Source organism: Lotus japonicus, chromosome 5 (genome assembly GCF_012489685.1).
Source record: "Lotus japonicus ecotype B-129 chromosome 5, LjGifu_v1.2".
Taxonomy (NCBI): domain Eukaryota; kingdom Viridiplantae; phylum Streptophyta; class Magnoliopsida; order Fabales; family Fabaceae; genus Lotus; species Lotus japonicus.
In genome coordinates, this window is record NC_080045.1 from 61485786 (window position 1) to 61509015 (window position 23230).

General features: G+C 36.1%; 2 protein-coding genes across 5 annotated transcripts; one reads left to right on the forward strand and one right to left on the reverse strand.

Annotated features, from left to right (window-relative positions):
• The first annotated feature begins 5513 nt into the window (after positions 1–5513).
• LOC130716843 (N6-adenosine-methyltransferase non-catalytic subunit MTB) lies at positions 5514–12522 on the forward strand. Its single transcript, XM_057566858.1, has 7 exons — positions 5514–5638; positions 5780–8223; positions 8642–8725; positions 8865–8969; positions 9087–9195; positions 11210–11361; positions 11857–12522. Exons 2-7 carry the CDS (start codon positions 5788–5790, stop codon positions 12298–12300), a joined length of 3330 nt encoding a protein of 1109 aa, XP_057422841.1. The 5' UTR covers positions 5514–5638; positions 5780–5787; the 3' UTR covers positions 12301–12522.
• Positions 12523–13303: 781 nt separating this feature from the next.
• LOC130720423 (sec-independent protein translocase protein TATB, chloroplastic) lies at positions 13304–17214 on the reverse strand. Of its 4 annotated transcripts, none has more exons than XM_057571066.1 (6): positions 16859–17213; positions 16659–16780; positions 15554–15613; positions 15305–15464; positions 13678–13893; positions 13304–13580 (listed from the first exon to the last, which is right to left on the reverse strand). In XM_057571066.1, exons 1-6 carry the CDS (start codon positions 17073–17075, stop codon positions 13507–13509), a joined length of 849 nt encoding a protein of 282 aa, XP_057427049.1. In that variant the 5' UTR covers positions 17076–17213; the 3' UTR covers positions 13304–13506. The 4 variants fall into 4 exon arrangements, with proteins under 4 accessions (XP_057427049.1, XP_057427050.1, XP_057427052.1 ...); XM_057571067.1 differs by having other exon boundaries at positions 13678–13827; positions 16859–17211; XM_057571069.1 differs by lacking the exons at positions 13304–13580; positions 13678–13893 and adding an exon at positions 13908–15063 and having other exon boundaries at positions 16859–17214.
• Between the last annotated feature and the right edge of the window lie 6016 nt (positions 17215–23230).

The following is a 23230-nucleotide window of genomic DNA, read 5'->3' on the forward strand; positions in this document are numbered from 1 at the left end:
AATTATTCCACGTGTCAATTTGTTAGAGGATATAATTTTCAATTGATATATGTTTTAATTTTATATATTCTAAAATAATTGATTGATATTATTTTAAAAGATAAGATTTGGTCTTTTAATTTATTTTTAGATTTTACTTCCAGGAAATATTTTATTTTATTTTACATTTATTTATAGAGTATAATAATTAATTTTTATTGAATTTTCGACTTTTTAATTAATGCAGAATTTTATGAGTTTTTATTGTGATTTGCTAGATTTTGATAGTTTTTATCTATCTTTATTTAATACCATTTTTAATATTAGATTTGATTGGGATTTAGGTTGTTAATTTCTTAATTTTATTTTAATTTATCTTATCATTTATTTTAAATCCAGAAAATACTTTATTTTATTTTAGATTCACTTTTAGAGTATATTAATTAAATTTTCTTAAATTTTCAGATTTTTAATTAATTCAATATTTTATGAGTTTTTATTGTGATTTGCTAGACTTGGTAGTTTTTATCTATCTTTATTTAGTATCTTTTTAAATTTTAGATTTGATTAGAATTTAGGTTGTTTATTTCTTAATTTTATCTTATTATTTATTTAATTTTACTTCCAAGAAATATTTTATTTTACATTTATTTATAGAGTATAATAATTAATTTTTATTGAATTTTCAAATTTTTAATTAATGCAGGATTTTATGAGTTTTTATTGTGATTTGCTAGATTTTGATAGTTTTTATCTATCCTTATTTATTATTTATTTAATTTTAATTTCATGAAATATTTTATTTTATTTTTGAGTTACATTTAGAGTATAAATGAATTTTTATGGTATTTTTATTGAATTTTCATATTTTTATTTAATTCAAGATTTTATGAGTTTTTTATTGTGATTTGCTAGATTTTGGTAGTTTTTATCTATCTTTATTTAGTACCTTTTTAAAGTTTAGATTTGATTAGGATTTAGGTTGTTTATTTCTTAATTTTATCTTAATTTATCTTATTATTTATTTAATGCTAATTCTAAGAAAAGGGAGTTGATTTGGTGCTGAGGGTCCACAAAGCTACCATGGACACGCAGAGATTTGATAGCTGCTATTCTACCTCTGCCACATGTCGCGATCACGACAGAGGTATGTTGTAAGATGATGTCACGTGAAGAAGAGTTTATCATGTTGTGATTGATGGTTTGTGCTATTTCAATTTATCCTTTGTTCGTAATTCAATCCTAGATTCTTAAATTTCACATATTTTGTGTGTTTTGATCCAAAAGTTTACAAATTTTTGCATAGACCCTTTAACGAATCATTGTTGAAGACGTAATGTTTTTTCTATTGTTCTACTTCCGCTTTTATATTTTTTTAAACCAGATTTTAGTATAGTTTGAAGAAATTCATGCGTGTGAAGCCATTCTAAACCAGATTTTGGTATAATTTATAGAAATTTACGAAACATAGGATAGCCTGAATTTATATTCATTTATCAAATTTTGCACGTTTTTATTCATCATGTTTGAGCTGTGTGTATAAGCATACTATTTGCACTGTATGTGAATGATGTACAACTTACTAATTTTTTTTTAATGATGCACAGGTCAGTCAAATTGATGAAAATATATGAAGAACTCACATTTAATCTTCATGAGTATGGTTAGCTCATTTTTAAGGTTGGTTCATGTTTTCCTCAAACTCATTAGTTTTGCATATACTCATGTTTTAGTATGCCAATTGGGTGACTTATCTTACTTTACTCTATATATTTCCTTAAGTTCAATTTAAATTGATTGTTAGTATAAGTTTATTGGTGAAGTAACCACAATTATTTTGGGTGAGAGAATTATTTTGTTTTTTTCTATAGATAATTTGCTGGGGTGCGCACATATGGGGCAATACACCATTTTTTGTTTCTCTTGACTGAAATGTTCATTTGATTTTTTGTTTCACAAGGGTTCCACCTCAAGATTCACAAATACACTAAATACAATTCTTTCACCACAATCCTTTCAAATTGGTGAAGGAGGGTATTTTGTTCTTCAATACTTCATTTTGGGTTTCTGTTTCAATCTTCTTTATGAATTGATTTTGTTCTTCAACTAATTGTAAGATGTCATATGCTTCAAGGATTCCTGCTTTTATCTTCTTAATTAAAAGCAAAAGGATTGAGGAAAAGAAAATCTTCTAGGGTGCAGAGTATTCACTAATTGGAAGAAAAATAATAATACGTGTCATTCTCAGATTAATTCTCATAAAAAATACATTTTAAAATTTTAGATTTGATTAAGATTTATGTTGTTTATTTCTTGATTTTATCTTAATTTATTTTTGATTTATTTTTAGAGTAAAAAAAATACATTTTTAAATTTTAGATTTGATTAGGATTTAGGTGGTTTATTTCTTGATTTTATCTTAATTTATTTATTATTTATTTTTAGAGTATTAATTAATATATCCCAAACTTTTTTTTTTAAAAAGAGTGAGTTTGAAAGTTATAGCTTCAGTTAATTTGTTAATATATTCCCAAATAATAATAATAATAATAATAATAATGATAACATGTGTGTGCGGATATGGGCCGATTGGGTACTATAGTGCCCATACCCGCACCCATACCCTCTATTTTTTGCGGGTAATTATCTATACTCAACCTCATACCCATTTAGCGGTTTTTTACCCTACCTATAATGAATATTTTTTGCGGGTACCCTATGATTTTGAAACTCATTGTCATCCATAGATTTAGATTTTGGCAAAGATGGATAGCTTCCTGTAATGACATTGAATTGTCTAAAGTGGAGAGCTTCGAGTTGCTACTCACGTGAGTATGAAGACGGGTACATGTAATTTTTAAAAACGCGGGTATGGAGATGGTACTATAGTACCTACCTATTGTCATCCCTACTTAGTTGGAATAAGCACAATAATGTTATACTTTATGATATATCTTACACAATCCTGATTTGTGCTACTATCACATTAATTTTTTTTAAGATTAATATGTTGATAATTCATTATATCTATGATTTGTGTTATCGTCTTCATATTTACAAAGAATGTGAAATGAGTTCCTCTTGGTCTCAATCGGGCTTAGAAGAGAAGTCTTTATGTCCACTTTACTCATCAATTCTGACTTTTCTATTTCATTCGTTGTTTAATATATTTTTAATAATTAAAGTATTAATTAACGTATCAAATACAATAGAAATATTTCCCGTGCAACGCGCGGGTAAAAAACACTAGTAAGTATATATTCCTTTCACTAAAGTGTGTGCAGCGGGTGTTGAATCTTGAAATTTCTCACATATGTATAAATTGATTATTTAAACAAATTTTTAATTATAATATTTAATATAAATTATTGACATTTTCTAAACTAAGTTAAATATGTAAATGTGGACATATTTCATAAAACCATTATCTTTCATTTGTGAAGCGTTAGATTTTTTTTATATCTTTTCGATGTATACAAAAAGTTTTTTTTTTTTTATATTGTGTGAAGTGTTTTTTTTTATCAAAGAGTGATGATTCATTGATAACGGGCCAAGCCCAAGGCTAAGGAGCCAAAAACAAACAGCTATATCTACAGAAGCCCAAAGACAGTAGAAACATATTGTGTGAAGTGTTAGATATTGTTTAAATAACTTTGTGACTATGCCATACAGCACGAAAGCCCATAATAAGAATTGTGTGAAGTGTTAGATATTGTAAAAATGTGAGTAATTCTACCAACATAACAATTATGTTTGATGAAAATCAGTTGGGTAAATGGCTTATTCTTGGGTTTTGTTTAATAATAAATATATTTTCCCTTGTAAAAATTCAAATGAGCCATGCTATATATATATATATATATATATATATATATATATATATATATATATATATATATATATATATATATATATTTTATATTATATTAGATCGGAGGTGACTATTTACACAATCATTTTTTTCTTGTGACATGAAAAATTAAGGTGAGAGGAGAGGATAGTGTCTCAATTCAAGGCGAAAAATGTTTTCAAACTCAAAAAACACTATAAAAGACTTACGTATACCTATCCTAAGAGGACTAGCAGAACAATCTCCCAGATACGAGACTTTATCATACTTCATTAGACCAACTACTTGATGTTTCACAATCATTTTGTAAAGAATAAAAACGGGTGAATGGTCACTTTGGTCCCTAAAGTTGTAGGTGTCGGGCATATTAGTCCCTATTCTAAGGAAATGTCGCCCGTAGTCCCTGAAGTTGGCAAACGTCGATCACGTTGGTCCCTGCCTCTGCTCCCGTTAGTAAACGTTAACGGAGACGATGATTTGGCACGTTACGTGTGCATCTCTCCTAGCCACGTGGATTGGAACATTGGGGGGAAACATTGAAACTTCAATTTAGTCCTTTTTTTTTCCTTCTTCTTCGTTCCCTTTTCTTTTTCCTGCAGAACAAAACCAACATCACCCACATTCCCTTCTCCCTTTCAATGAGCAGCACCTCACAATCCTCACCATAATTCCTTCTTCATCCTTAACAACAAAAGACCATCATCCTCACCTCCTCAACGTTGCAGCAGCCACGCATACTCCCTCTCACCACCATCATTTTCTTCTACTTCCATCCACAACGTACCAGCCATCACCACCGTGACGCCTCTTCCTTGTCCAGTCCAGAGCCGCGAGCACCACCACCTTCAGGAGCGGCGAGAAGCTACATAGAACAGAGGAGAAACAAAACCCTAGCCGCCACCGGTGTCTTCTCCGGCGAGCTTCGTTCTGAAAATCAAGGGCAATTTCTTGAAGCTTTCGACCTCCTCTTCTCAAATCCGAGGCCAAACCACTGCTAAGAGGTGTTTCCTCTTGTCAATTTTGGATCTAATAGTCTAGGGTTTTTATGTTTTCTGATTTGGGTAAAAAGAATTTAATGGAGTTAAATTGATACTGATTTTTCTTTCTTGAATATGGTTGGTTTTATTCCAATTTGTTTTCTGATTCTGGGTAGGTGTGGGATTTATTGATTGGGTTTTCTGGAGTAGGAAGTTTTGATCTTGATTTTGGAGGTGAATGTATTGGGTTTGCTAGGCTTCCCAAACAAAATTGCATATACACTAGCATCCAGTTCCCTTTGCATATACACTAGCATCCATCATAACAAAATTGATGTTTCAATGTTCTAGGGTTCTAGGGTTCTTGTTCTTATAAGGAAGAAAGGGACTAAATTGATGTTTCAATGTTTCCCCCAACGTTCAGATCCACGTGGCAACGCCATTAGGACACTTAACGTGCCAAATCATTATCTCTGTTAATGTTCACTAACGGGAAAACGGCCAAGGACCAACGTGGTCGACGTTTGCAAACATTAGGGACTACGGGAGACATTTATGAAGAATAGGGACTAATATGCCCGACACCTACAACTTTAGGGACCAAAGTGACCATTCACCCGAATAAAAACTAAGAAATGGTGGACAAATGCAATGATAATGTTGGGCCAGGTCCAACTGAGATAGTCTTAGGGTGCCAGGCCCAAAACAGTTTTTTTCAATCTTGAGATTTGTTTAGCTGAGGAAGAAAAAACGCAGAGGAAGCCCCTCTTCTTCCTTTCTTCTTCCCTTTCCCACTCTTGTGCTGTCAACTCCATTCTCCGTTGCCGGCAAGGTAAACCCTCTCTCTCGTTTCCAATTTCCATTTCATTCACCACCAAATTAGGGTTAGGGTTCTTATTCTTCATACAAACATAGAAAAATTTCCATTCAGTGAGTATACTTTGTTTCAATTTCTGTGAGAAAAACCATTTAGGTTTCATTATGGTTATGGATTCAACCGACAAGAGGGAGGATGAGGATTGGGAATTGACCGATAAGAGGAAGCAGAGGTCGAGGAAGTATGTAAATGGGGATGAGGGTGACGGTGACCGCGGCGAGGGTGAAGCTTCTGAGGGAGGCGGGAGGAGGAGGAGGTCTAGCAAGGGTGAGGGAGGAGGTGGCGGTGATGATTATGATTCGCGGTCCAAGCATGCGTTGATGAAGAAGAGGCAGGAGGAGAGCACATTGGAGAAGCTTAGCAGTTGGTATGAGGATGGTGAGTTGGAAGGTGGGGAGAAGGGGAGGAAGGTTTCGTCGAATTCGGGTTCCAAGCATGATGGTAATTCGCACAGTAAAGAGGATTATAGGAGTGAAGCCGGCAGAGAGAAAGGCGGGCGGGGGTCGTCTGAGCAGGGTAGGAGTTCTAGGAGGAAATGGGATGAAGCTGACACTACTGGTAGTGTTAGAAGGGGACAAGAAGGTGGTTCTGAGAAAGGGGAATTGAGGAGTGCTAAGCGCGAGGATGGATCTAGGGAGAGGAGTGGATCTGGTAGAGTTGAGCATGGGGAGAGTAAAGGCTCTGGGGGTGATAAGGTTGTGAAGGGTGGAACTGGAAGTAAGGAGGATAGAAGGAGTGATTCTGAGAGGGGGAAGAGTAAAGGGAAGTCGGAGGTGGTGGATGTTTATCGTGAGGACAAGGTTGAGAAGCCTAGGCGGCACAGAACGCCCACCGGGTATGATGGAGCTGAAAACTGGGACAGGCCAGGAAATGCAGATGAGGATGGGAATGTGAAGGTTAAGGATAAGACTGCTAAAGAAACCGGGAACTCGAACAGATCAAGGACGCCCGAGAAGAGTGGGAAACGCCATCAGGATTCGGAGAACTCAGAGATGGATTATGAAAGAAGTGGTAGCTTTAAAAGGAAGGAGCTCGAAAATGATGGCTATAAGGATGACAGGTCCAAAGGAAAAGATGATACTTGGAATGACAGGAGGAAAGATCGGGAAAGTTCTAAGGAGAGTTGGAAAAGGAGGCAACCAAGTAATGCTGACAAAGATTCAAAAAATGAGGACAGCGGCTTTGATCACAGCAGAGAATGGGAGTTGCCTAGACACGGTTATGACAGGATGGACAATGATAGGCCTCATGGTCGACCTGGTGGTAGAAAAGATGGAAACAGGGGAGAGGCTGTGAAAACATCAACGAAATTTGGAATTTCAAACGATAATTATGATGTGATAGAGATTCAGCCCAAGTTCGTTGACTATGGGAAAGCAGAATCTATGCCCAACCTTAGTCGGAGACCTGAAGGTAATCAACAGTACAATGCTAAGTCAGGCAATAATTATGAAGACTGGCCACAAAATCAGGAAGAAAGAGCAAGAAGGAATGATTTATCTGGTTCCGGGACACCCGGTGAAGACCTGAAGGAGCGATATGCTGATGATGACTATGAGTTTTATGGGGGGAGAGGAAGAAGTCAGAAAGGTGTTGGATCTGCTCGAAGTACTGGTGGGCAAAACTCTAACAGTGGTGGCTTGCAGCCTCAATATGGAAACCAGGAGTCTGGATCCTTTAACAGAGCTGGTCCACAAGGAATAAAAGGGAACAGGATTAGTAGAGGAGGAAGGATTAGGCCTACTGGGAGAGACAATCAGCAGGTTGGAATGCCATTGCCAATGATGGGATCACCCTATGGACCTATTGGCATGCCTCCGCCTGGGCCAATGCAGACCCTTACCCATGGTATGTCACCTGCTCCTGGTCCACCAATGTCCCCTGGAGTCTTCATTTCACCTTTTACTCCAGCTATTTGGCATGGAGGTCGAGGTGTCGATATGAATATAATGGGTGTTCCACCTGTTGTTTCTCCTGTACCCCCGAGTCCTTCAGGTCCAAGATTTAATGCTGCTAATATAGGTAACCAACCAAATCCTGCAATGTTTTATAACCAATCAGGCCCTGGAAGGGGAATTCCCCCAAGCATTTCTAGTCCTGGTTTTAATCCTACAGGACCAATGGCTAGAGGAACAGCACCTGATAAAATTCCAGGGGGTTGGGTTCCTCCTAAAGGTGGAAGTCTTGGCAAAGCTCCTTCCAGAGGTGAACAGAATGATTACTCTCAAAACTTTGTTGACACTGGGATGCGGCCGCAGAATTTTATTAGAGAGCTTGAGCTCACAAATGTAGTAGAGGACTACCCTAAGCTTAGGGAGCTTATACAGAAAAAGGATGAGATTGTGGAAAAATCTGCAACGGCTCCCATGTATTATAAGTGTGATCTGAAAGAGTTTGAATTGACTCCAGAGTTCTTTGGAACGAAGTTCGATGTCATTCTTGTAGATCCCCCGTGGGAGGAGTATGTACACCGCGCCCCTGGTGTTGCTGACCACATGGAGTACTGGACATTTGAAGAAATAATGAATCTCAAGATTGAGGTATACTATAATTCTGTTTTTGCAACACATTCTCTTGTTAGTGTTATTTCAGTCTTAGCATTTTCATCCTCCCTAGGCTTCAAATGCACATGAAGGTCTTTTCCCCCTTCTTGTGTAAATTGGGTGGGCTAATTACTAGTAATTTTAAATACCCTGTGTTGCAATTTAAGGATAAGGTTAATAATGTGAAATTGGCAGAGTATTGGGGCATTGAATCTTTTGCTAGCCTTTTAAGTTTCATTTTTTGTAGTGGGTTTAATCACATATTGGTCATGTTCCTTTAAGAGCTAGTTGTATATTAGTTTGTGATATATATTTAAATATGTAATGATGTCTTCCTTTTGGTTTCCTTTTTTCAAATGCATAGTATTTTTATCTTTTGAATTAGATATCTCACTTGTTTCATCCCTTTCTTAAGGCTATAGCGGATACACCTTCTTTCATATTTCTTTGGGTGGGTGACGGAGTAGGCCTTGAACAAGGTCGTCAATGTCTAAAGAAGGTAAACTTTTTGGATGTTGGAATTAAAAATGCAATTTGGCTTAATTGTGTATGGTTCATAATCTATTTTTGTCCTCTTTTGCTCAATATCTATCTTTATATTAATTTTCTTTATGGGGGTTGGAACTTGGTTTCTACAGTGGGGATTTCGTAGGTGTGAAGATATATGTTGGGTAAAGACAAACAAAAGTAGTGCAGGTTCAGCACTGCGGCATGATGCACATACTTTATTTCAACATTCAAAGGTCAGTTAAAATTCATCTGTTGTACTCCCATTGCTTCATGTCAACATATGAGCTTACATATAGTACTTAGTAAATATAGCAATCTTCCTTAAACTGTTTTATTTTATTGTGGTGTAGGAGCACTGCTTGATGGGCATTAAAGGAACTGTTCGTCGAAGTACTGATGGTCATATAATTCATGCCAACATTGACACGGATGTGATTATTGCTGAAGAACCTCCTTATGGTTAGTTTATCAATTGCGCTTATAATATAAATAATACAAATTGTCTTTCTGCTAGAATTTACTTTGCCCATAACACAAGTTTTGAGGTTTACATTAAATCTGAGATAAAAATAGGTATAAGCTACAAAAACAAACAGCAATTAGAAAAAAAAAATCTTTCCCACGAGGTGAAGTTTGTGGTATAAATCAAACAACACCATTGTGTTTGGTCAATAACCAAGTTTTAGATAAAGGGTATTTAGATCATGGTCTTTTTTCATGGTTTTGCTTATAATTTGCCAGTGCTTCTCTAGTACTGTTTATCAGGCTATCTTTCATTTGATCAATTATCTTTGGAGTCTCTTGTAGTAATGTTACATGACTAAACCATCTTAGGCTAGATTCTATCATCTTTTTCTCAATAGGTGATATAGGTGATATTCAAAAATAAGTTGAACCTGCAATTCAACAAAATTTTATGGAGCAGAAGCTCAGTGCAAAAACTGTTTAACTAATCTGACATTCTTTTCCAACAACTTAATAAGTTGAACCTGCAATGCAACAAAATATTATGGAGCAGAAGCTCAGTGCAAAATCTGTCTGACTAATCTGACAAAATCCTATTCCAACAACTTAAGAATAAACTAACAATTTGACAAGATCAGAGTGGAGGCCCAACATGTTAATCATGGAATTGAAATGAGGATTTTTAGATCCTTACCTCCTACTTAATTTCCTCATTTGTCATTTCACAATCCATCATCTTGGTAAAATTAGTCATTATGTGCCATTGTAGGCCACATTATACCTATAGGCTGATAGGTTTGTCCAGTGGAGTTCTTCCTTTGGCTTTGGACATCTGATGAAATTAGATTGATAATTCACCTCCAATAATTGTGATTTCATGTTTATTATCTTGGGATTTTTCTCATTAATCATGCTCTGTTTTATGCTTCAGAATAGTGTTGTCAAAATCATGATTTTGATCAAGAGAAAGGTTTATTACTATCCAAGCAGTGCACTCCAATCGCATGTGGGATTGCGACTCAGTGGGATTCCATGTGAGATCGCATTCTTTTGCAGGATCATAGGATCGCAGATCTGATCCGTTTTCATTCTTCATGGGCTTAAGGGTCGTGAATCGGGAGACCCGTTCTCTTCCCCAATTTTGGCACTGTACTTTTACCCATTTCAGATCCCATTCCTCGTTCCTCTTTCACTGAAAACCCTAACCTGAAAACATTGAAGAATTTGCAATCCCCCCTCCTCCCTCTTTCACTGCAATCTTCTTTGTTCGGTCAAGTCGAATCTCTGACTTCCTGATCGAGACTGCTCCTTGTTTGAGACGTTTGGTTCTGTACTTTTGCTCCTTGTTCGAAGTTTGAAGTTCGAAAGACTGTCTTCTTTGCCATGCAGTTCAAAGTTCAAACTCCCACCCTCTGTCTTATTCACCCTGCAGTTCTGTGTGTAGGTGTTGTGTTGTGGACTTGTGGTTCTGTCTCTGTCTCTCACTTTCTGGGTTTTCAGTATTAGTTTTATGTTATGAACTAATTCTAATATGACAAACTTATGTGATCTTATGCTTATGAATTTTCAATTTAAGTTTTCTACCATTTCAGGAAGAAAAAAAATAGTTTTCTTCAATGATGTGATTCAGAGGTTATCTTCCTTATCTATGTGATTTTATATGTATGCATATCTGTATATGTTTAAGTAAAAGTTTTATATCTAGTAGGGTCTTATCTTACAATCTGATCTATGATCCTCCAACTTATGATCTTTCACCTCCCAATCCTAAGTAAAATCTCGATCTTGACCACATTTCTTAGACTGAGCAGACCTTGCTTGCCTTTGTCACAACGTAGGTGTTCACACTCAGCCTTAAATAATGGAAAAAATTATATACCTAAACTGGAAAACTTAAATTGTATGAAAGCTGTTTCAGATAAAAAGGTTTGGTTTCTTCTACCTGCCTTTATGATTGTATGGAGGAATAAAATGTGTTTCTCTTGAAATTCTTGCTCATATGCTACAGGTTCAACACAAAAACCTGAAGACATGTATAGGATCGTTGAGCACTTTGCCCTTGGAAGGAGAAGGCTTGAACTATTTGGTGAAGACCACAATATCCGATCTGGTTGGCTGACTCTTGGTAAAGAACTGACGTCTTCAAATTTCCATAAAGAGGTAAGAAAATTGGAATGCTTGTTTACCTACGTGTTATTGAAGTCAACTATTCATACCTGCCTTTCTTTTCATTGTTATCTTCGTATATTTTTCTCTTTAAAAGTTGAGTAAATTATGCACCATCTTATCTGTGCCTGATGTTACGTCCTAGTGTTTCGTGAGCCCAGTCTTCTCATCATAGGCCAAGTTGATGGGGAAAGGTTCACAGCTAATATTAGTTAAATTAATCGGAGTGTAGCCATTAACTGAGTTATTTGTTATTAGCCTCTATGGCCAAAGTTTCTGTCTGATAATAAAATATTTTGAAACCTATCTTACTCTTCAGTTCACTTGATAATGGTGTGTTTTGTGTTAAGAATTCATTCTATCATATTTAGATATGTAATCTGGGGGCACCAAAAGAGATTGCACTCATTGTTATCTCCAGTATGTTATGCTGATTGTTTGTGTTCTCTGGACTGATTAACCAAACTGATTGAATCTGGTAAAATTCAGGCATATGTGAAGAGTTTTGCTGACAAAGATGGGAAAGTTTGGCAGGGAGGTGGAGGAAGAAATCCACCTCCAGAGGCACCTCATCTGGTGGTGACTACTCCTGATATAGAGGCACTCAGGCCAAAGTCCCCAATGAAGAACCAGCAACAAATGCAGCAACAGCAATCAGTATCCATTTCTCTGACGTCAGGAAGTGCGTCAAACAGAAGGCCTGCCGGAAATTCGCCGCAGAATCCAACTGCACTTGGTGCCAGCCAAGACGCTTCTAGCTCAAACCCTTCTACCTCAGCTCCTTGGGCTTCTTCACCTCTGGAGAGCTTTAAGGGACGTGAAGGTTCTGTATTGCCTTCAGATGATAAAGTACCTGAAATGTATGGGTTTCATGCACAACCACCACCAGGCTATCTAGATTTTGAAGCATTCAGACAAATGAATATGTTGTAACATAACTCTATGGACAAAGTCGCATGTTGATGTATCCGTGTAATTTTTTTCCCCGCCAATATAAATGGGAAGAAAATTATTCTCATTTTGTTTGTTCATTCTTTTGGTAGCGCTGGCGATTGCATTGGTTAATTAGGGGAATAAAAACGTTGGATTACTGTAAAATTAGTTACATTTCATGTATTATTTTATCATTTGTTTTTCAAAGAATGTAGTTTTAAATCGTGCTTCCCGTGGCAATAATGGAGTATATTTGAATCGTTAGGTTAATAATGAACTGTTCGGAGATTCCAAACAAATGTATGAATTGGTTAATCGAATCTTGTTTAGGTCATTCTTTATGATCTAATTTTAGGTTGTTTTGCATGGCTCGGTTTTTTTATTTTATAGTTTTAACTCGAGGTTTTTGGGGGTAATGTGTTAAATTGAACCTTTAAGTAGAATGACACAATTTCAAAAAGTGATGTAGAATTAAGGGAATCAAATTTATTATCAAAAGCATCTAAAATTTATTACTGAAAGCTAAAACATTGACTAAATAGTTTTATTATTTTAACTTATTGCTTTTTTTTTGTAACATATTTTAACCTTAAACAGAGTAACAGACTAAACATTTGGTTGTTTTGCTCTTTGTACCAAAAAAAAAATTGACTAAATACCATCAAGCGCGTAAATCAATTGATACAAGGTTGTTCTAGTTTAAATAACGCATTCACAAGGAATCGAACACTAGACCCGTACTTAAGGTAGAGCAACTCCGCACCAATTGATCTACGCGCTTGGTGGTGAGAATGCTAGAGGTTTAAATGACAATTATATAATGAATTTCGACTATTGATTGTGAAATCTCATGACCAATAAAAACTTACCATAAATTGCTTGCTGGTACTCATGAATCCAACTACTGCCATAGCATTTTCTGAATGCATATGATCATATTTTTCTTTTCTTAAATAGTATTTAAATTATTATAGGGGGCAGGGTGTGTGGAAGATGATCAACATTGGTAAGTCATCAACTAATAACTACAATAAATTCAGAAAACACTACATGTCAATAGTTTTCTTCTTTACTTTTTACACAACTCAAGTGACAAGGAGGCAACAAAATTGTGTGACCCTCATTCATTTTCCCATCAATCAAGCTAATAGTAGTGCCCACATTCCTGGTACTGAACAGATAATTGGACAAGTTACTAGTTACTCCCTATGAATCCTGAGGTATTGTCTCACTTTCTGGCTTCTGAGGCGGTGACACAGTAGTAGCTGTTTCCTTAGCAGCTGAACAACCATATGTCCATATCAAAGTAAGTATGGTGAAGTAAAAAAGATGGAAAGTGGGGTAAAAACAGAGAAAACTGCCACCAAAAAGACTAACCAAGAGGCTGGATTTGAGGTTCCAACTCGCCTTCTTTACGAGGGGGTGTCTGTCCCTGTTGCTGTTGTGCAGCAGATGCCTTTAGCTGCTCCTCTGTAATCTTAAGATACTCTTCAGAGCTGTATGCTCTACTTGGATCTTGCGTGCCATCTGCATTATGAGAGATAATTTCACTCTGGTATTTGTCATCAAGCTTGTATGTTGGCAATTTTGGAACTTGCATTATTAGGCAGAAACAAATATCATTTCTTAACCAAGCGGGTGATCAAATGCCGTAATTAATATTTGATAACAGTGGTGTACATGATATCTAGTAGTACTTGTCTTCAGCCACAGCATATGAAGAAAAAGAAAACTCTTGTGTTTATGTAATATCATTATGATCCATTCGGTTCTGGGAGGTATCAACTATCAAGACAAACAAACAGTAAAATTTCTTTAAAAACTGTATCGGATTTTATTACCAAAGTGTGCAGTTTCTTTCCTTTAAGAAAAGAAACTTCTGAACTATTTCTGAGCAAGTGAACTATGCCGTTGTAACTCGTAACTTGTACCTAGTAGTAGTTCACCTCCTTGGATTATTGCTAACCAATTAAACCTATATATGAGAATATTACATCTTAAGTTGAACTATTTCTCAGCATTTTGGACTTTGATCCTCATTAGAAGTATAATATAAAATCATTCATGTGTCTTCACCTAACAACTTAAGTTGTTTTGATAATTGGTTCATGACATGATATCAGAGCCCGTATGACAAGTTGTCTAGAGTCCATACCATTCATGTTTCGTTACTCAACATTTTAAACTTTTGGGATAGTTCTTTAATGACAGTACTAAACTAGTTGTTAGTGATGTCAAGTTCATAAAAGAGAATGACCTAACAATACAAAAATAATATCAGCAGAATAATAGAAGTTTACAAACATACTTTGCTTCTTTGTCTATATTTACTAACTTTAATCTCAAAGGAAAAAAGATTGTTATCTTCTGGCTACCTAAGACATACTTAGTTGGAAATAATCTCAAACCTACCTAGACAACCTATACATCAATATGTATAAAACAACTGCTCTTACTTCATGAATCATGATTCATGGGAATCCATCAAGTCTAAAGCTCAAATCAGTGTGAATACCTCACCTGATCTACTGAACAAAGGGAGGATCCGAATGATAAATAAGCTTGAGTAGAGTTCACAATCAAGTTTCTGGAAGTTTTCATCAAATCATTAAGATTCAATTTCATAATTTAGATCCGTTAGTTGCATGACTTCTTTTATTATTCCACTTTCCACTCCAGTTGTAGGATGCACTAGTGGGAGTGGGAAATAGGTGTATGTGGGATCGGACCTCCACCTCATAACAATAGCACCTTGGTAAGGGCCTGTGAGATACCAATTGACCTATTAATTGTTCCATTTCAGACGTAAGTGCAAGCTCCTTTTTTCTTTTGTTAAAAGAGTACTTATTCTTACAAGCAACTATAGAAACATATGAACAGAAAAAGAAAATGCATGCAGGAAAGGTGAAACAAATAATCAGTCATTCGTTGTATAAGAATAAATAACCAGTCCAGATTTTATAAACTGCTTAGCAAGTAAGAAAATAGATAGTAGATTACTCACCAGGGTCAACAGCAATCGGAGAACTCTTTGTACTATCAGTGGATGATGGAGTTGATGTGGTGTTTTGGAAATTGGAATTGTATGGGTTCTGTGTTGGACTTGAAATGTCATCGAGACCAATCTCTCGTTCAAGTGTACTTTTAAATTCCCTTGAAACATCCTAAAGGGGGAAAATGGCATTCAATAAAGTCAAAGCATCAAGAAAGTGGCATCAGCATAGCAATTTAGTCTAAAGTATTTTGCACCAACCTGAAGCTCTCTAATGGTCGGTTGAAATGTACGCAATGTTTTTCCCAGATTTCGAGCAACCTGCATTCAATGACTCAGTAGATAAGAAAAGAAAAAAAGAGAAGAAATATTTACAACCAGCAACAACAACGACTTCACAAAATTTGTAAGTAATGTATCCATTAAGTCTCAAGGGTTCCTCTCTAGTCAGCTTAAACTGTCTCAAGTTAGTCTTGTTCAATACTAACAATCATCGGAGAATGTGGACGATTATGAGATTATCATACCATGAATAACAGGACAACTTACACAGCTTCCCTAAAACATTCTCTCAAGCAAATATGTGGAACAACACATTATCTCGCATTGTTTCACTGTATATTATTTGGTAAATAACATAAAGAGAGGGAGCCATATCCTATCTCTTAGCTAGAGTTTGAACACAAAGTTGTAACATATCCAGTAAGATTAGCATGAAAAATTAAGGATTCTCAGAACTTGGGAAAAATTCATCATCTGATACAGTATTCTTATACATTTCTCAACCATTCTACGTACGTAAACCGCCTGCAACTAATGAGTAACTTTAACATTTTTATTTAAGAAACAAAGGCACCAACCATGGCTGATAGGTAGCCCAATAATTTCCAACTTGATGCTCATTCTACCTAACAAGTATGGTGCAATAGCCCATTTTTACCTCCAATTACAAAACAAGAAATAACAGGACTCTTCAAGTCCACTATATGCTATTACACACATTCACCCTGATGAGCTACATTAAAAAGAAACAAACTTCTTGCAAGGATATGCTTTTATGAATTTTTCAGATAAAAACCAGTCTTGGACCTCCACCTAATTACTCAAACTGTTAGATGGATGGTTCCTTGACAAAGTACCAAACCACTTCATCAAAAAATGATCAACATATTAACCTTTTAGAATAGAAAACTCAAGTCTTAACAAGATATACAATCATCCAAGATCCTTTAAACTATCCGAATAACCAGTATTTGCAAATTCGCATACAGCAAACATCTAACGAAAATTGCAGAGACAAAGGCATTCATAATTCTTGTAAACTGAGAATGAAGCCAAAGCAAGAGTGGTACAAACACAAACTCACCTCAGCAAGACCCTTAGGACCAAAAACCAGTAAAGCAACGACCCCAATAACCAGGGCTTCAGGGGCTCCAACTCCAAAGAGAGAAGCATAAACCAGCTTACCCTTACACCTACCCTTTCTATCTGCAAACAACTACAATGAGCTCAACAAACATGAAACCCCATATGAGAAAACAAACCCACATGAGAATTGATCGTTACCTATATGAAAAAGAGGTTTTGGTTTAGTTGAGATACCCAGATGCTTTAAACCATTCCAAGGTGAGAAAAGGCTTCGACCCATTGGAGATAACCATGAAGAGAGATGAAAACGTTGGATTTTTGTGTGTGGAGTTGCAGAGGGGGACAGTGACACTGCACATGCCCCCAGTTTAGGACATAACACAGTAGAAGAAACCATTGCCAACGATTGTGTCATTTTGAAGACAGTGTCTTCGATGAATTCGAATGATGATTGCTTCTGCTTCGACCCTTGATTCCTGGGAGCACAAACAATCCTATCTGTAATCCAATGGTCTAAGCAGACTTGTTTCACCTATCATTTGGGCTTCATAAATTTAGGGAATTTTTTTGTTTTATATTCTCAGAAAATCTTATCTTTATTTACAATGAGAATATTAAAAATTTCATCCGTGGAAATTTATATAACAATGTCATTGTTATTCTCTTTTTTGAACTTATGTCATTGTTATTCTCAAATTTTAATTATGTGTGGGGATTATATGCACTAGTAAGGGTGAAAATTATATATTCGACATGGCTGGTTGGGAGCCACTTTGTTATTCATATAATGATCAAATAGTTCACAATATGAGCTTTTTGGCAAGCATTGCTATTGACCTACTTTCTCGAACCACTATCACTATATTTGATATATCACACGAATTACAAAGAAGACCGTAGAAATGGGTCTTTAGTTTGATATATTTTTGGTACATCAGATTCTCATGAAGAGGCAAGTGTGAGCATACTTTATATCTCTAAGAGTTATCTTCTTTGGGTCTTAAGGATCTATGTCATAATAATAAGAATCAATTTTCATAAAGGAAAAGAAAGAATTTAGAAAGATATGTTTTGAAACACACTTATATTATTCATGAGTTTGGATCCCAACATTGAAAAGCTAGTATTTGCTATCACTACAAAGGCTATAGACATCCATGAAAGCTCTCACATAAATGTGAACCTCAGGTATCTTGTTTGAAAGAAAGTTCTTTTAACTGCATCAAGAACAACAGACATCCCAAACCCAACAGGAACCTTGCAATCCATGTCCCACTGTACATAAACAAAATTGGAGCAAGTATTCGTTTAGGATGCTCTTCTTTAGTGTTCTATTCCAAGATACACAAAACCAACACATTATGTGAAATAAGTATCTTGGATATGGGGTAGATTATCTCCGATGAAACCTCTTCTTTAGGGAACATTGTGGGTATGGGGTAGAATCTCCCCTCGGAAAGCTTCTTCATTAGTTTGTGAATAGCAGGCATGAATGCTCTTTCCTTCAAACTCAGAGAAATTCTAAAATAAGTTATAGTTCTTCCATAAGTTTTTATTAAAAGCCTTGCTTCTCCATAAATCACTGCACTTCTTCATCAATTTTCTGAAATCAGCTCCCACTCCTTTCTTCTTCCTCAGATAACTAGGGCCAACATTGAAATCTTGACTAAGAGATGTTTGGGAAAGCTCCTTCCTTATCAATTCAATAAAATGCTCTTCTTCGGTGTTCATTTCCAAGATACACATAACCAACACATTAATTATGTGAAATTCAAGGGAAGTGCAAGGGCGTGTTTTGATAACAAAAAAATGCTTAGATTTGCTCGGCCTCCATGGCATACGAACAGAAAATATAAAATTCTCTAAAAAAGTACTCCCTCCGGTCCTATTTATAAGCAGCAAAAAAAAAATCACATAGTTTAAGAAATGTAGTTAAACTAGATAAAATGCATTAAATATGTCTTGAATCAAAATAAACTTCCAAAATTACCCTTTGTTATTAGTGTTGGAAAGTGGGAAAGAGAGAGAATAATTAATGAGACACATTTTACAAGCTAGAATTAATAAGGGCATCATTGGAAAAAAATAATTAATATAGCTCAAACTTTCATTTGGTTCTTATAAAAAGGACCAAGATTTTTCTTCTCTTTCATGCTTATAAATAGGACCGGAGGGAGTATGTTAACTTCTTCCTCCTCTTCTTGTCTCCGTTTTTCTTAAAGTTCCAAATATACAAGTATCTTGGATATGGGGTTGAATCTCTCCAATGACACATCTTTAAATACCATTGAGGGTTTGGGGTAAAATCTCCCTTTGGAAAAAATCTTCCTTAGTTTGTGAATAGCACACTTGGATGATCTCTCTCCCTCATCAATGAGACAACAAGTTAAAACACCAGCTAACCCACTTGGAATGAAGGGTTGGATCTTGATTAAAATTCCTTCTACTTACTCAACCAGCTTCGTAGGCTTATTCCAAACATTGTAGTGTTTTCCAGCTATTTCCATTGCTTCTAGCACCGTCCTATCTTGCTCAGTTAGATGTCTATCTTTTTCAGCCTTTTGTTGATCATTCATATGAAAGGTTTATGTCTCATTTGGGGTTACCCGATGAATCCCCCTTTGTAAAGCTTGGTCCTCAATATTTGAACAACTTACAAATATGAATCATCTACCTCCTCCACCACACAACAAGCTAAGACATAACCTAACACACTTGGAATGAAGGATTGTGACTTGATAAAACATGCTTTCACTTGGTTAACCAACAATACTCTAGGCTTCTTCCGATAAATGTAGTGTTTTTTAGTTTCTCTTACAGCTTCGTCGACCTTTCTTTTTTGATGAGTAAGCAAATATCGTGGCTCAAGTTCAGTAAAGCGTATCAAAGCATCTGCGTGTAAGAATTTGACTTGGGGGAGAAAATGGAGCTCCTCCTGCACAAGATTAAAGAAAATGCCATTAGAGAGCAAGGAGGAAGAATAAAGTGAAGCTAAGGGTGATGCAGAAGAAAGTAAAAGGTCACGGAGAGTGAGTGAGTGAGTGAAGAAAAAGAAAAAAAACATTTTTTTTATATCCATTCCAAAATAGTACATGTCATCATTTTTTTCATGCTCTCAGTTGTAACGCTTATACTGCCCTGTACCCCTCCAATATCCACATCAGTCTTTTAGTGAGTGAGAGAAAAATAGAAAAACCCCCTAATCTGATTTAATCTCTATGGTCATTTCTCCTATTTGCCTTAAATATGTGTTTAGTTGTCACAATATATGTATTATGCGGGTAAACATGAATAATAATGTTTTACATATGCTTTATGTGATAGAATGTTTCTTTTCCAATATTAACATGTTGTTTTGTCATATAATATGCATAGTTAGAACTGTATGCGGACTATGATAAAAAAGGTGCTGCTACCTTATCTTCATTGCTGTCAACACTGTAATTTTACCAATGATATGTAATAATGTATGCATGCTTGTGAGTTGAATTCTTTTTCTGGCTTACGAAATTTACATTAAAAGAAGGCTAGAGTATTGTTGGTTGACCAAGTGAAATCATTTTTTATCAAGTCAGTCCTTCATTCCAAGTGGGTTAAGTTATGTCACTCTCTCAGCCACAAGGGTCACTTATATGTCAGATTGATTGCATGGATGTTTTGGTTCCAGGTAATATTCTCTATATGTATTTTTTTAACTATAAATGGTTTTGCAATTTTATTTATTTTTCAGTGAGGCAGAATCAGGATCGCAGAGCTCGTTGCAGGGCGGCTCGGAGAAACATCATACAAGCACGAAGACGGGCTAAAGGAAAACCAAACATTCAACAAATTGTGGCAGTTGGACATGTGACTGTGAATCTGCAAGGAGGATGCATTAGGACTGATGGGAGGGGTTGGCGGTGCGGCAAGCCATTATTTGTTTTGCAAGGAGGATACAACGCTCGAAGACTTGTTAAAGAAAAAAGTGCTGAACTTGAAGACCTTATTGCAAAGGATGCCAATCAACTGCCTGCATTAGACAGTGCTGAACCTGAATGCCTTATTGCAAAGGCTGTCGATCAACTTCCGTCATTGGATTTTTTACGAGGGGCTAGATTTCAAGCCGAGGAAGAGCTCAAGGAAGCCCAGCAAAATGTGGAAATCAAGAATAGGAAGTTGGCTCATATCATAGAAATGATGGAGGGTGCACATGATAGAGCGCCTGAATCTGATGATAAATAGGGTTGGTTTTGTTAATTGTTGACTTCCATTTTTGTTTTCATTTTTACACTTCTGACTTTGATTGTAGATTTGATTCGAGTCTTTTTGGTGTTCTTTAATCCAACCTGGGTTTCCAAGTCTATTTGAAGGAGTTATTTCATTTTTATGTGTATCTTGAAAAAGAACACTAAAGAAGAGAAAAAGTGCTTGGATTTGCTCGGCCTCCATGGTATGCGAACAGAAAATATAAAATTCTCTAGAAAAGTATGTTATCTTATTCCTCCTCTTCTTGTCTCTGTTTTTCTTAAAGTTCCAAATATACAAGTGTCTTGAATATGGGGTAGAATCTCTCCAATGACACATCTCCTTTAGATACCATTGAGGGTTTGGGGTAAAATCTCCATTTGGAAAAATTCTTCCTTAGTTTGTGAATAGCAGACTTGGATGATCTCTCTCCCTCATCAATGAGACAGCAAGCTAAAACACTAGCTAACCCACTTGGAATGAAGGGTTGGATCTTGATTAAAAAACCTTCTACTTGCTCAACCAGCTTCGTAGGCATATTCCAAATATTTTAGTGTTTCACAACTATTTCCATTGCTTCTAGCATCGTCCTTTCTTGCTCAGTCAGATGCCTAGCTTCTTCAGCCTTTTGTTGATCAGTCATGTGAAAGGTTTAGGTTTCATTTGGGGGTTCCCCGATGAATCTCCCTTTGTAAAGCTTGGTCCTCAATATTTGAACAACTTACATATATGAATCATATGCCTCCTCCATCACACAACAAGCTAAGACATAACCTAACCCACTTGGAATGAAGGATGTGACTTGATAAAAAATGCTTTCACTTGGTCAACCAACAATACTCTAGGTTTCTCCTGATAAATGTAGGGTTTCTTAGCTTCTCTTACAACTTCGTCGATCTTCTTTTTTTGATGAGTAAGCAAATATCGTGGCTCAAGTTCAGTAAAACGTATCAAAGCAGATGCGTGTAAGAATTTGACATGAGGGAGAAAATGGAGCTCCTCATGCACAAGATTAAAGAAAATTTCATTAGAGAGCAAGGAGGAAGAATAAAGTGAAGCTAAGGGTGATTCAGAAGAAAGTAAAAGGTCGCAGAGAGTGATTGAGTGAAGAAAAAGAAAAAACTCTTTTTTATATATCCACTCCAAAATAGTACATGCCAGCATTTTTTTCATGCTCTCATTTGTTTTTTTATAGGCAAATCTTAATGGTTAGTTGTTAGTAAGTTAGAAAATTCCTTCAAATTTCCCTTCCAGGATTTGAACCCTGGACCTTCCCCTCCTCAACCCTTATGTCTCCTAACTCTTATCACTTGAGCTAACCCTGTAACACTCTGTACTCCTCCAATATCCACATCAGTCTTTTAGTGAGTGAGAGAAAAAGAGAAAGACCCCCTAATCTGATTTAATCTCTATGGTCATTTCTCCTATTTTCCTTAAATATGTGTTTAGTTGTCACAATATATGTATTATGCGGGTAAACATTAATAGTAATGTTTTACATATGCTTTATGTGATAGAATGTTTCTTTTCCAATATTAACATGTTGTTTTGTCATATAACATGCATAGTTAAAACTGTATGCGGACTATGATCAAAAGATGCTGCTACCTTAATTTCATAGCAATCAACACTATAATCTTACCAATGATATGTAATAACGTATGCATGCTTGTGAGTTTAATTCTTTTTCAGGCTTACGAAATTTGTATTAAAAGAGACCTAATGAGGGAGCAAGTCTTCATTTTAGGAAGGATTGGAAACTCAAAACAAGCCTTATTAGATTGTATAGTTTGTTACGCTGCACCATGATGATGAACTATGGAAAGAACTGACTTGGGATGATACCTGACTCTCGAGCGAAGCACCTCTTATTTATTGTAATGAGGTTGCATACCAGCTGGGTATTAATTTTGTTTTTGATTTGTTTTTACCAGTCTCCCTTGTGTGGAACAAGTCTTTGGTTGAACACGTTTTCTGGCCTCCTCCTCTGCTTCATCGTTGCCGAAGTTCCTTTGGAGCAAGTTCCGTAAAGCCTCTACAATTCCTCGCTGCGAGGAGACAGGGTGGAGGGAGGTCTGAAGCCTTCTTGTCGTGCGAGCTACCTTCTTAACCTAAGTATTCATTGGAGCCGAAGACCATTCAACATGTTCTCTTCTTGTGCCCAGAGGTCCGAAAAGTCTGATTCGCGTCCTTTCTTGGGTTGTGTGTGGATCCAGGTTTTGTTTGTTGTGTGTGGATCCAGGTTTTGTTTTACATGATTTTATGCTCTCATTTTGGCTGATGACAATGCTCCCGCAATTGGTGTTTTTCTTTCCATCCTTTACTATGTGTAGGAGGTGTAGAATC

Coding starts and splice junctions, on each gene's coding strand:
- LOC130716843 (XM_057566858.1), top strand. CDS start 5,788: ATGGTTATGGATTCAACCGACAAGAGGGAGGATGAGGATTGGGAATTG. Junction 8,726..8,864: donor GTCGTCAATGTCTAAAGAAG/GTAAACTTTTTG, acceptor TGGTTTCTACAG/TGGGGATTTCGTAGGTGTGA. Junction 8,970..9,086: donor CTTTATTTCAACATTCAAAG/GTCAGTTAAAAT, acceptor ATTGTGGTGTAG/GAGCACTGCTTGATGGGCAT.
- LOC130720423 (XM_057571066.1), bottom strand. CDS start 17,075: ATGACACAATCGTTGGCAATGGTTTCTTCTACTGTGTTATGTCCTAAA. Junction 15,614..16,658: donor GTCCTAAGGGTCTTGCTGAG/GTGAGTTTGTGT, acceptor CATTGAATGCAG/GTTGCTCGAAATCTGGGAAA. Junction 13,894..15,304: donor TCCGATTGCTGTTGACCCTG/GTGAGTAATCTA, acceptor TAATAATGCAAG/TTCCAAAATTGCCAACATAC.